The 14,649-nt window shown below is 45.6% G+C and overlaps 1 protein-coding gene across 1 annotated transcript; it reads left to right on the top strand.

Annotated features, from left to right (window-relative positions):
• Positions 1–12,669: 12,669 nt before the first annotated feature.
• LOC311315392 (amphoterin-induced protein 1-like) lies at positions 12,670–14,172 on the top strand (the record flags this gene model as incomplete). The annotated part of the gene is made up of 1 exon (XM_084446062.1): positions 12,670–14,172. One exon carries the CDS (start codon positions 12,670–12,672, stop codon positions 14,170–14,172), a length of 1,503 nt encoding a protein of 500 aa, XP_084302188.1.
• Positions 14,173–14,649: the final 477 nt, after the last annotated feature.

The raw sequence follows: 14,649 nt of genomic DNA, 5'->3' as shown, positions 1-14,649 counted from the left end.
TCCAGAAAGGAGGAGGCAGGGGGTTGCTACAGCTGGGTGCTGCCACGGAGGCGAGGTCACTTTCATCTGGGCTCACAGGTCAGGTGAAATGGATGTATTATGTACTGGCCAAATTCAACAACACAGTGGGATTGGTATGAACCTTTCGCCATGCCGTTTCAGTAATCAGCTGATGCAGAGAGTTAGCGTGAGAGGCCCAACCTATTCCTTTTCAATTTATAGATCAATCAATGCAGCTTATTCGCCTCATTCCCATAATGCTTTGCAGCTGTGGTGAGGGCTAGGTGATAAATCATTCCACCTAGAATGGTGTTTATCAAACGTGCATATCACACAGACCCATACACAGAAACACACTACATATAGAATGGTGTTTAATAAATGTGTGTATCACACCCATAAACACACATACTGTACACACAGAAACACGCATTAAACATACAGTACAGTACAGCGTTTGCGCAGACAACACAAACTAGAATGCATTGGAACAACAAGGAAAGCAATTTAATAACTATCCATTCCAGTAGGTAGTTATGTACTGTAGCTGTGAAATAATCGAATTTGTTTTTCTGCAAAGGAAGAAGACAAGGCTGAGTGATATTCCCTGTCTGCGCACCCACACTGTGGAGTTCACTGAGAGGACAGATGCTGGAGGCTGGATAGGCGGGGCCTTGGGAGGGCCCGAGCAGTCATGATCAATGATAATAATGAATAAGTATTGATGGTGATCCATACGCTGAGACAAGGCATACTGACTCCAGCTTACTGATGCGCACGGCTGGTGGTCACAGATAGTCTTTCATCACATGCCTCAATAAACTGCTCTCCCTCAAAAGCTGGACGATCATTAAATTAGGAAATCCATACATAATCAATATCTTCTGCTCTCTCTCAATAAGATGTCTCTAGAGAAACGTGCACTCTGACTCACTGACTGACTGACTTACTGACTGACTGACTCACTCACTCACAGACTGATTGACTTAGTACACACTCAGACGTTCATTCACGCCCAATTTCTAAAACTGATGTCAATAAAAACAATATTGTAGTTTGTAGTATTTTCAAGAAAATAAATAAACCAGGCCAGGTCCAGCCTGAGTCCAATGCTCTCACCACTACTCTACTTGGAGTGGAGATCGACGGGTTGGTTTTGGTGTCCTTCTTCCAGTCCCTAGTGTGGGTTGGGGTTAGAATAAGGTTTGGGATTGGGACAGGATCTGATCTATAAGGCAAGGGGTAAAGGTTGGAGTGAAAGGATGAACATGTGGAGGTTTGGGGTATAGTCCCATAGACTATACCCCTATCGGGACCCCAATCTCCCGGGGGGGAGTCCAATGCTCTTACCACTACTCTATTTGTGGAGTGGAGATCGACGGGTTGGTCTTGGTGTCCTTCTTTATTTTGGTGTGCTGGGACTACTGCCTCTTGTGGTGCCAACAGAAAATGCAGGTCAACATTGACCGGAGTGACAGAGGGAGGGAGTGATAACCAGACAAACGCTACCCTAGGTGCGCTGGCTTACAGCCATGCACAAAAAGAACTGAATTGGTATTGTTAATTTGTGACACTACTGATGCACAGGGCATAACGTTAAAAGACCAAAAATAAATTATACTGCATATAAATTAAATAAGTAGCCTATAGGCTATGCTGTACATAACAACACACCATTACATAACAAATGGCTGCTCTTAACTAAACAGTATTAGAGAAAGACAATCTCCCCCCCTCTTACCATCCCCTTTTTCCCTCTCTCCCTCCCTCCCTCTCTCTCCATCTCCCTCTCTCCCACTCTGTCCCCCTCACTACAGTATACTTTACACAACAATAACAACAACAACATGACATGACCAGCACTGCAGCTTGCTAACGTTAACCAGCTAGCGCTATAGCATTGTACATGCAAGGGCTATGCTATACACTATTAGGCTATTTTACGTTGACATTGACAGTCCTTAAATCTACTGTAGATGTCTTCTTTGCAAGCTAGATTCCCTCTGTCATCCGCTTGCTAAAGGCTACAAAAACGTCGTAGTATAACTTACGACTACAGTGGGTCATTCAATTATTCACTAGTTGTGCCCAGTAACGTCACTGCACCGAGCTAGCAAGCTGGTAGCTAACTTTAGGTATAGCTGGCTAGCTGCAGTACGTTACTACTAGTCTAATGAATGAACCACTGTAATGCCGCATTCCAGGCAACTCCTAACCCGTGTTTTTCCAACCTTCTACATGTGAAAATGCACTGGAATGGCAGTCAAACCCGTAACTTCTCACCCGTGAACTCGTACCAGATCGATGTACTCCCAGTCAGTGTTGCCAGATTGGGCGGGTTCACGCCCAATTGGGCTTCTTTTGATCACGTTTGGCCGGAAAAAATAGCATTGGGCGGGCGTTTAAAAAAAATAAAATAAAAATAATAAAACTTGCGGGACAGACGTTTCAATTTTATCCAATGATGTTAATAGGGTGGGAGATGTGCACCTGTCCAATAGGGGCGAGGGAGCTCTCCCTGTTCAATGCATTTGATTCACACGGTCAAGGAGAAGGTCGAGGTCGGAGTCAAATCTAGCTAGCTACCCCTGAAGAAACCTAAAGATGCCAATTTGGGGATGTGGGATCAGCAGGTTTCTGTCATGATCACCGCATCGATGCCTTTTGGCTGGAGGTAGAGGCCTTTAAAGATGCCGGAGGAAATCTGTGCTTTCAGGATGTGGCACTTGGCGCAATCATATTGCTCACTCTGCCCATATCAAATGCTCATGTGGAGAGAGAATTTTCCCAAGTGACGCTAAAGATGATGCCAGAAATTGCATGGGATTACCGCTGCTTTCTGCTCGCATGGACGTGCGCTCGGTCTAACGGAGCGGTTTGACGGCTGCAACGTTCCACCCTCCCCGACTGTTGTTGGAGAGCTTTGACTCAACCATCTATTAATACTTGCTAATTAGCAAGTTCACCACATGTACATAGTTTTACATTGACGAGTTACGTTAGAAGTTGGAATGGACTCCTGGCCTGTTCGGCGTGACGGTAAGACATTTTTACTTAATACTATACAGCAGGTGTTTCTGGATATCGCATCATTGAGTGATTCATTAGCCTACTTGTGTCTGCCTCAGTGTTAATTTCATTGACGAGAACTATGACGAAAACTATTCCTCAACGACATTTTTTGGGTTATCGTCACGAGACGATAACTAAATAAAAATGAATGTATGATGACAAAAACTATGACTATATCTATTCACATTTTCGTCAACAAATAAAAACTAGACTAAAATGGTTATGGAGGGACGTATGGGAAAAGTTCAAATCAGAATGTCGAGGTTCGGGATGTGCGCAGTTGGATCATGGATGTATTAATAGAACGAGTTGGATGCAACCTACAGGTAGCCTGTGTGTATTTAGCCTACATTTGAATAGTACCGTTGCTACACCGGCCGGCGGGAAGTCAACTAACAGCATACGACTGCTGCGCCTGATCAGTAAATTACCACAGTTCAGAAATGTCTTTGTCAACGTTCGCACACACCGGGAGAAAGAGGAGAGCAGATATCTGGATAAACTTCATATTTGATGCAAAGGAAAACAAAACCATTTGTAAACCGTGTGGGGTGAAAATGACTGGCAAAATACAACAAACTTCAAGCGACATTTAGAGAACAGTCATCCCGAAATTCACGAGAAGGTAAGCACCCCCCCACCCCCGGCTAACGTTACTGTATTAGCTAAAACCAAGCTGGTGTGTTTCTGAAATACTTCAAATACAATACAAGCTAAAAGAAACCAGTGTTTCACGTAGGTTTGTGGCGGGGGAGAACTGAAGTGTGATCATTGCAACGCTAACGTTAGTGGCTAGCTAATGTTAGGCACAGGTTAGCTAGCAACAAGTGGGGCTATGCTTGTGGCGGCTGGCGGGGGTATCTAGCGTTAGCTAGTCTGGGTAAGCTAGCTAAGCAACTACTGCTGCTGTCTAATGTTATACTGTAGCTAGATGGATAAGACACACGAACAGTTAGCTACCTGGCGCCGCCATAGCCCCTCTCCTCCGGTGTGACGTTAGCTAGCCTGTGCCTGTTAGCTAGCCTGACTAGCCAACTAGTGCTGACATGATAATGTTATAGCTTGCTATAACAGGCACAGACACAGTTAGCATCAGACTGGGGGAGAGGAATGCTTCATTATGAAACTGTCTGACAGAAGCAGCCACGCTTCTGTCAGTCTGCCCCAGGGCAGCTGTGGCTACAGATGTATCTGACCACCACCGGTATGACTGTGTCTGAATGAATACTGGACTCTGTAAAGCGCTCTGGGTTTCATGAAGGGCGCTATATAAATCCAACTTGATTGATTGATTGAACTAAGCCTGTTAAATTTGAGTTGTCTAAATCTATGGTAGATTTCGTCGACTAAAATCGTAATGATATTTAGTCAACTAAAACTAGACTAAAACTAAAACAAGTCAGATGACTAAAATATGACTACAACTAAATGGCATTTTAGTCAAAAGACTATGACTAAAACAAAATCATAATTTGCTGTCAAAATTAACACTGCCTGCTTGCCTGCCTGAGTATCACACTCCTGACTCGGTTATTGTAGGCGAGCAGGCAGGCTATTCATGGGTGGTTATACAGGTGGTTATATAGGCCTACCATTGGAAGTTGTGTAGCCTAGTCCACTTGTCACATTCTGCGGTTTCTTGTCACCACTAAAGCTTGTTATCTAGCTTCTCATCTTGTTATCTTGAGTTGTTCTCTTGTCTATGACCGCAGCACCGCCGTTCCTCTGTTCATGATATAGCCATGCTTCTCATGTGTTATTATAATTTGTTGCCTGCATTATAATTTCTTTGACTATTTGATGGGATTACGCAACTTTCTCTCTGTCGTAGGCTGTGTGTGTGACATATGTGTAGGTGTGTGTTGCAGTTTACCACGAGTTACTATTATTTTCGGTATTTCAACTGAAAGGCATTTTTCTTAGCATGCATTGCTATATATTATATACTATAATATTTGGGCGGTTTTTTATCACATTCGGCGGATTTTGAGCACTCATTGGGCTGGAACACATCACACCAATATGGCAACCCTGCTCCCAGTTGGCTTTCTGACATCACACAGCCCTCTAAACAAGATGGCAGCCCACATGGGTACGGCGACAAAGATAACTTTAGGGCAACTTAAAGTAAATTTGTACGTTGTAATCAAAATAAAACCAACGATTATGCACTACAATCTACTATGTGTATGTAATGATGCCCAAATATGTTGACGACAAGAGATAGCTAGTGCTAGCTAGCGCTAGCTAGCTAACGTTAAGGTAAACCTGAACTTGATCATGCAAACAGCGAAATGTCGATGATGTCAATAAATAAAATTATGTAACGTTTAGCTTGCCAGCTCTGACAGTGTGCCAGATCTCAAGCTTTTGCCATATTTGCTTGTTTACATTTATCCAGAATTCCACGCACTCAGACAGTTTGCCTGGAACGCTATGAAGTCGTGAGTCGTGACTTGAAGTCGTAACTTACGGGCTCAAAATCCTATCTGGAATGCGGCATAAGTTATAGCGTTAGCAAGCTGATGACAGAAGGAATCTAGCTAGAAAAGAAGACATCTAGCACTAGATTTAAGTATTGTCAATGTCAACGAACGGGACTTATGGCGCGTTCCAGGCATCCCGTAACTCGTGTTTTTCCGACCTCCTACACGTGAAAATGCTCTGGAATGGCAGTCAAACCCGTAACTTCCCACCCGTGAACTCGTACAGATCGATGTACTCCCAGTTGCCGGGTGGGAAGTTACGGGTTGGACTGCCATTCCAGAGCATTTTCACGTGTAGGAGGTAGGAAAAACATGAGTTACGGGTTGCCTGGAACGCGCCATTATTAAGGTGCGCACAGCATGCATACCTGGGGTGGTAGAAGAAGACGAGGGAGTTGGTCTGTCTCGCACTTTGAGACTATCAAATGTAGTGCAAGTCCCAATTCTAATCTGATGGGCACCATTTAAGTTCTTTAGCATAGACGTTGTATTTCCCCCCTTGCAGGAAAATATCTTAGAGCACAGGTTGCATTTCACCTCCTCCTTTTCTTTCACTTTTGTGAAATGTAACCACGCCTTAGATCGCTTTGTGCGCTCAGCCATTCTCTCCGCCAAAATACCTCTCACTTTCGGCCATGCTGCTAGTGTTGTAGTTTTCGCCTGTTCAAAACTGCCTACGCGCTGCTACCTGTGTGGCTTTTCCTCGGAAATTGAACGGGGATGAGGGTCAGAAAGCATTTAGCATGTTTTTCAAAGTCAGACAGCATTTAGTATGATTTTTCAATGACATAGTCATGCACGGTTATCTTTTTCTTATTTTTTTTTTAAAGTTATCTTGATAAATTAAAATTTAAAGTCGCACTGAAATGAAAAAAGCATTCTGTCCCATTTTGGTTCACATAATTGTTGTTCACCTATTCAATGATGAATGCCAAAAAACTTTTGTTGTAATCTTATATCAAAGTATATAATTTCCTTCCTGGAAAAAGGTAGGTCACGTGCAATGACGACAACAGGTACCTTAGATTTTAGGCCAATAATCTCACGACATCCACCCGTCAATCAACGCTATCCTTCTATCGAATCTGTCTAAAGTTCTTAAAACCCGTCCACTTGTCAATGTTCCAATCAAATTCCTCTAAACATATGTCCCACCCTCATTGCTTGTTTGTGTCGGAAATACATCAAACTATGGAAGTTAGATTATCTCAAATGTACGTTTCAGTGCGACTTTAACTGGTTGTACTGTTTTCACCGCGGTTCACCGTGACACCGGTAACCGTCCCATCCCTAAATGTGTGATGGGAAATGAAGGACAACACCCTGTCAGAGAGGGAGAGCCAGCTGTAGAGGAGGGGGGGTGAGGGGTCTCAGGAGTGGGGGGTTAAAACATGGGATGGAGGCGGGTACAGTATGTGTTCCTGTCTGTACGTTAGGGCAGATATTAACAATGCAGGAAGCCACATAGAGGTACGGTAAAACATTTATGATGTTGACAGGGGCTCCACGGCAGCAGCTTTAGTTTTCTCCCTAGAAACGACCATGTCCCAGTCTGAGTAGGGAGGGGGGTGCTGCATTTTGTTTACTCCTCCGCCCCAGCGACAGCGCAGCAGGATTTGTTAGCAGGATTACACAAAAGCTACACGACCAATTTTCACGAGACTCGGTGGAAGGGTGGAGCATGGGCCAACTTAGAACCCTTTACATTTTGAAGTGGATCTGAATCACGGGCCTGGTCGACAGGCCGCCCAAAGACCAAAGCCATTCACCACCATTCATATTTTAGACCAGGATTATGCAAAAACTACTAGACCAATTTTCATGTAACATGGTAGAGAGGTGTAGCATGGGTCAATTTGGAGCCGATCCGAATCACGAGGCGGGTCCACGAGCCGTTTCTTGGTTTGTCCATTCACCTCCATTCATTTTTTGGACTAGGATTACGCAAAAAATACCATACCGATTTAAATGAAACTGGGTGGAAGGGTTTAGCACGGGCCAACGTAGAACTTAGAACCCGATAAATGGGCGACCATTCACCTCCATTCATTTTTTGGACTTGGGGAGTGAAACATGAATTGTCAATAGGGGGAATTGAAACTACCATATATCAACATGGGAAGGTCACAGAGACACAGGGTTTGGACTGGCATAAAGCTCTGACCTAACAAATGTTAGGAAAATACCAAACATATCCTGCTCACATGTACGTGTGCGTGCACAGAGCCACAAAATGTATTTATGGGTGGAGGTCTGTGCTCTCTGAGCACTATTTCTAGTTTTTTATGTAGCCGTCATACTCTCGTCTGTGTTCAACATTTTGACCCATGTTAAAGGCTTACCCAGGGCAGGATTCGAACCAACAACAACAACACACAACAAGTTCTCCCCGCTTGTGAAGCGAACATGCTGACAGTTACACCGATTGGGAAAACTCTTGGAGGGAATGTCAGTGCTCCTTTGAGGAGTGAGTTTCACCAGCTACTACACGTTTCATTCGGTTACACTCACGCCTCTAAACTCACTCCACACCACTGGACATCCGGGTTCTTCTTCGTCGTGTGGGTACGTTGTTGCGTCCTCTCCCCCCCAGGCTCGGGGCCGAGGGGCTATCCTTTTACCACCCCGAGCCTGGGTGAGGGGTCACCAAGGCACACCTCCAGAAGTCAAGTCACTGTTTCGTCATCTACAACCGTCAGGCCATGCATTCCATTGGGTGTCCACCGTTGTACTCTTGTCTGCATTGTGTTCAACAGTTCGACCCATGTTAAGGGCTTGCCCAGGGCAGGATTCGATCCCACATTCAACAAGCTCTCCCGCTTGTGAGGCGGACACATTGACAGTTGCACCAATAGGGACGTCCCTCTTGGAGGGACTGTCAGCGCTCCTCCTACACTTACACGCTGCCATTAACGGTAACTGATGTTTCTAGTAAAATAGTGAATCTGAAAATATTTGTCAAATTGTATTACTTTTTACATATTTTTTTTGTTTAATCCCTTGTGACCGTGGAGCCCCATGCACATGTTGTCTCAGCCATCCTTGGACAGGAGGGACTACACACACTGTATCTGGTAGCCTAATCCTTGGTGCAATTCTATCATCACAGAACACACTTTAACATATCTACTTACAAATCCACATGGTTGTAGACGACTAGAGCGCCTGAGAACGTCAGTACGGTGAAACGTTTATGTCATAGGTGTCACCACGTCGCTCGTCATCGTCGTTTCCACCCTCGCTTAGTCACGCTGGGTTTGATCTCGAGTCCCTGACTGCACCAGGTGACCTGATCTCTGGGTCAAACCCAGACTGTCCTCATTCATCAGCTGGAGGGAGACGTCAACACGGACTGTCAGATGACGAAGTCAGGCTACCTAGATTCAATATGCACAGTACAGTAGGTGTCAAATACTGTACTTTAAGAATGTTATTTTGGTTGAGTATAGATCTAGAGTTTTGCATATAATGTTTGCTGTACACCTAGAAAGCCTGTGAGAGATATGGGCCATATATGGGCCGAAACTAATCCATGAAAAAATTGCTCAAATTATGTTTCTTTTATGGACCTTGAAATGATCATTCATGCTTTTATTTCCTCTCGTTTAGATTATTGTAACTCCTTATAATCAGGGCTGAGCCACAAAGCCATTTCTCGCCTCCAGCTAGTACAAAATGCTGCTGCTAGGCTTTTAACTAATTCTAGGAAACGAGACCACATTACTCCCGCCTGTCGTTTTTAGAGTTGATCTTAAAATTTAACTGCTAAATTTTAAAGCTCTGCGTGGTCTGCTAGTCATTTCCCTACAGTAATTTAATAATTATTCTACTCTGTACCCCTGTCACTACTCTGCTATTGTATTACTGTAATCACTGATTGCTATGTTCGTACATCGTCATTATTGTTTGCTCGCTGTCACTGTTCTTGTATTTTTCTCTACTCTGCTACTGTATTACTGTGTATGTTGTTAGTAAGCAGGACACATATGTAAACGAGACCTGGTCTCAGTATTGTATGTTCTTCCCTGTGTAAATGAAGGCTTCTATCAACTGAACCCCTTGCCTCACATGTCCACATCATAACTCAGGGCCCGCCCTGGCATGTTGCCTTCAGTCTAATGCCTATCTTCCCTGTGCCTAGAGCCCTGTCACAACTATCCCTTCTGCACATTTACACATCGTTCTCACCAGAAATTACAAAGAGAACAGCACCTACGCAAACTCACAGACTGGCTGTAGCCTTGATCCTAGATCCTGGATTCTATGCTAGATCTGCTGGTCCTGCTGAATATCAGTCATGAACATTCACTCCCTTGCCCCCAGGATGCCTGAGCTGCCCCACTAATGCCTGCTGAGAGTATTATTCAAATGTATTTCCTGAGGTACAGTAGTACATCTGCATTACAGAGCATGTGTGTACAGTAAGTGTGTGGACAACATATTACGACATATACTGTATGTTAGAGAGCAAAAGGTAAAATAACAAATCAACACAATCAGAAATAAAGGGAATGGGGTGTGTGATCTTATCCCTAACATGAATAAACATGAGTGTCACACACACAAAGGCACAAACACACTCTGATCATCGAGTATAATGTGTGTTACTCACAAAAAAAGACTAAATCTGCCAAAGACACTTATAGCACAAACACCGACACGCCACACACATTAACACTTAACACTTCCTTTGATCCCTCTGCATCACCCCTCAGTGACCTTGGCTCCCATGGAAACCAGCCCTACAGACTATTCATTCTTCACCATATAGCTTGAGTAAATCATGGGTGTCATGTGATCTGAGTAACTGTCAGCCGTCAGCAGGGTCAGCTAACCTCAAGTGAGTCTTTTTCCCCACATGGCCCACAGCAGCACAACTCATCAGATCATCCTCTTATGATATCTCACAGGAGCCAATGCTGGGGATGTCCTGTAGACAATGCTTGCCTATACAATAGACAGTAACAAATGACTCTGCACCACTGTATAATTTAATTTTAATAACTGTACTGCATATATTAGTCACAGTCATCCATATTGAATGGAATAAGTAGATGAAGGTGAATTTGATTGCTAGTAAATTGCCAGATTGGGAACCATATAATGTCTAGTTGTGTACCAATGAACTGGAATGAAGAATTGATTAGTGCTGATAAGATATTGTAAGGACAAGCAATGACAATAATTCCGATATACCTGTACTGGTTATATATGGCAAAATATTATCTCTATATCTATTCTATGCTATAGTGTAAATTTCACATATCTCTGCCATTCATCGGACAGATCTCCATTAGATCCATCTCACTGACCCTCTGGCGTAAAAGTATTCTAGCACTCCCTGCCTATCGATACCTAGTCTACAACACACACTCATAGATAAGCAGCTCACACCATGACAGTTCACACATGGGGAGGGAGTAGGCTAGTCTATCCATGAGCCCTGTTTGAGACGCCATTCACCGATCGTGTCCTGCACAGGAGAGATAAGATGAACCTCCCTGAGAACCCCGGTCCAGAAAGCACCGAGGACGCGCGCCAATTTAATGACCAAAACACCACGAGGACAGGGGCAAGGTTGTCAGGGTTGACCCTCCATGACCTTTGCCACTATAGCTGTAAAATAAATATAACATAATTTTGGCGATGAAGTGAATAAATCAGACATGGCAATGCCTCTGTAAACAAACGTTTTGCGAAATATAATCTCAATGAAAATAAATTGAAAAGATTTAACGCTGCATTCATAGATCAAACCCAATTCTCACTTTCTTTGGATTATTGCTCAAATGTCTCCTATCAGTGCATCGTGCTACAACCAGATGCTACAAACAAGTAAAGCCCTAGATTGAATTCTCTTTAAGAGGGCTAATGTTGTTATGACCTGTCTTTTTCTTCATTAGCTTGTATAACACTGACCGAACCGAGGAGGAATCTCGGCTGACTCCTCTCGCCCCGAGGCCATCATTACAGTGGTGGTGAGTTTGCGTGTGTGTTGTAGCAGCGCACCTACTGAGCCGAGCGACCTCCCTGCTTCAATCAGCTCCTCTTCCTCGGCTGCCAGTCTGCTGGGGTTTCTCCGCTACTGCCCAGACGGCTTTGCATCGCGGGGGGTTTACAGTGCTCCATAGCTTCATGTCGTCAGGATATTTATATGCTAAAGGTTCTTACTAAATATTTATTTGTGGACGCGTTCGGTGTCCGGGATGTTCCTGAATTTCATCCATAGTTCATGCCTAGAGGAAGAGGCACGCGACAGAAGGTAGGTTATAGAAAGCATGTGGGTAGTTCGTTTCACGTAGCCTAGATAAGTATTCAGTACGCTGGTAATTACTCTTTTCTGAGAAAATAAAAAAACATTAACACGCAGTGTATATTTTGTCTATAGCCTACCTGTATCGGAAATATGGCTTTTCCATTGAATAAAAGTGGTCACCTAATGGTTTTAAATGCACCAGTGGATTTATAGAATTTTGGATTAATTGCGTGCATTGCGTATTTTATGGCGCGTGTGAGAGGGAAATTACCATGGACAGAGCATGACAGCATGAGTGAATGTGAGTTTGGGTCGGACAGAGAAATGCCCAGTTTCACTTTTAATAGGAACTGCTGCTGGTCTTGTGGTGCAATGCACCCCAGTGCGCTCGACCCTTGAAGTGCGCATGACTCGATAGATCCGCTGTAGGCTACATGGAGATTAGGCTCAATCTCAACAGCCTGCATGCACAGGCACAGATGATACAATATGTTTATCTTCAATCAAAAATACAGTGTTAACTTTTAAAGAACTAACTACAATTTATCCTTGCAGCAAACTGGGCGGTTAAAGATGTCTGTCACCTAAGAATTTAATCTCCCAGATCACCCTCAAGATTCAAGATTCAACACAATTCAACCAGCATCCTCTCCAACCCACTTTAGCCAGTGGTGTAGTGGTTACTGAAGACGTGGGTATACTATAACAACAACTCTTCTGAAATTGTTATCATTTACATCATTGGTCAATAAGAAAGGGGTCTACCGTGTGTCTGTGGATAAAGAAGTGAGTATACTCTGTATACTGTACCCCCGCATACCCTCGACTAGCAAACCTAGTGGCGTCCGCTCTACCATGGAGGAGGGACCGGCGTTCCCCAGAGTGCTCTCCGCCTTGTTGTTCCTGGTCGCTCTGCTGCCGCCGCAGTCTGCGGCCTCCTCCCTCACCTGCCACAAGACCTGCGTGTGCGCCAGCAACATCGTCAGCTGCTCCAAGATCAACCTGACCAGCATCCCCACGGGGCTCCCGCGCTACGCGGCTGTGCTGGACCTCAGCTTCAACTCTATAGGCCGCCTGCGGTCGGAGTGGACCAACGTCCGGCTCGGACGGCTGCACACGCTCCTGCTCAGCCACAACGGCCTGACCTTCCTCTCCTCCGAGGCCTTCCTGTACGTGACCAGGCTGCGCTACCTGGACCTGTCCTCCAACGGCCTGAAGATCCTGGAGGAGTACATCTTCGAGCCTCTGCAGCACCTGGAGGTCCTGCTGCTCTACAACAACCACATCTCACAGATCGACCGCACGGCGTTCTCCGGCCTTGTGAGCCTGCAGAAGCTCTACCTGAGCCAGAACCAGATCCAGAGGTTCCCCCTGGAGCTGGTCAAGGAGAAGAGTCGCCTGGAGACCCTCACCCTGCTGGATGTGTCCTCCAACCGCGTCAAGGTCTTGCCCTTCAATGACTTTCAGGCGCTGCCCGCCTGGATCAAGAACGGGCTGTACTTCCACAACAACACGCTGCCCTGCAGCTGTGAGCTGTACAGCCTGGTGGCACGCTGGCAGCTCCAGGATCTCAGCTCCATCGTCGACTACAGGCCTCAGCACACCTGCCTCCTCCCGGGCAAGGAGAGGATGGCCATCCTGGATCTGAACAAGGTCCACCTGAACTGCAGCGCTGTGAAGGTTATGGACCAGGATGCCTACCTGGGACAATACCTAGTGATGGACTGTGACACCAAGTACAGGAACATGCAGAAGAGCTGGGCCCTGCCCGTCAATGCCCACGTCTCTCTCCACAACAAAAGTGCAGTGTTGCTGAAAGATGGTAACCTACAGATCGGCCCCATCGAAGTGCAGGACTCGGGGGTCTACACCTGCCACGCCCTTGGGGACTCTTTCAACGAGACGCTGTTCGTGACCGTCATGGTGCACAACTACACCCTGAGCGGAGGCCTGGAGAGCATGAAGACGGCCTACACCACCCTGGTGGGCTGCGTGGCCAGTGTGGTGATGGTGTTCATCTACCTCTACCTCACGCCCTGCAACTGCTTCTGCTGCCCCAATCAAGGCCTGGCCAAGGATGGCATGGACAGCCTCCGCTCCTCCACTGTCAGCGTGTCCCCCGGCCACCAGGAGGCGGAGCAGGACGAGGGGGGTGCCGCAGTGGCGGAAGGGGGCAGGGCCAGGGTCCCCTTCAGCAGGCATGTGGCCTTCCTGGACCCCAAGGACCTGCTGGAGCAGAACGGCAGGCTGAACCCCATAGGAGAGGAGGACGACGACCGCAGGGAGGAGCGAGAGAGGAGGCGGTCAGACGCAAAGTCAGTCAGTTCCGTGTGCTCGGATACCCCCATGGTAGTGTGAGAGTGGGCGTGGCTAACCCCCCCCCCCCCCCTAAGTCATAGACAGTGATGCGACAGGGGGAGAATCAGCCACCTCAGCAGAACTGTGACGAGAGAACAACTGACTGACACTCAGCATATGCCTCAGTCGAGTATGACCCAAGTAGCTTTACTGTATATATGAATGGAAAGGAGGGCTTCGGCATTCTTGTAGTAAAAGTAGCTTACAGAAGGTGCTCTTTGGATGTCAGGGAAAACATAGAATTCATCAAAAAGGTCCAAGGCAAAGCTTTAATTATAGGCTAGTTCATCTTAGAACAAAATAAAATAAAACAGCCAACATGTTTCGGCCATGGGACCTTCATCAGGGCTAGTTACATGGCCGAAACATGTTGGCTGTTTTATTTTATTCTGTTCTAAGATGAACTAGCCTATAATTAAAGCTTTTTAATCAAGAAGAGTGCCTTGGACCTTTTTGATGAATTCTAGCTTTACTGTA

Source organism: Borostomias antarcticus (assembly GCF_949987555.1).
Source record: "Borostomias antarcticus genome assembly, chromosome: 11".
Lineage (NCBI taxonomy): Eukaryota > Metazoa > Chordata > Actinopteri > Stomiiformes > Stomiidae > Borostomias > Borostomias antarcticus.
This window is presented reverse-complemented; position numbering and strand designations above follow the sequence as displayed.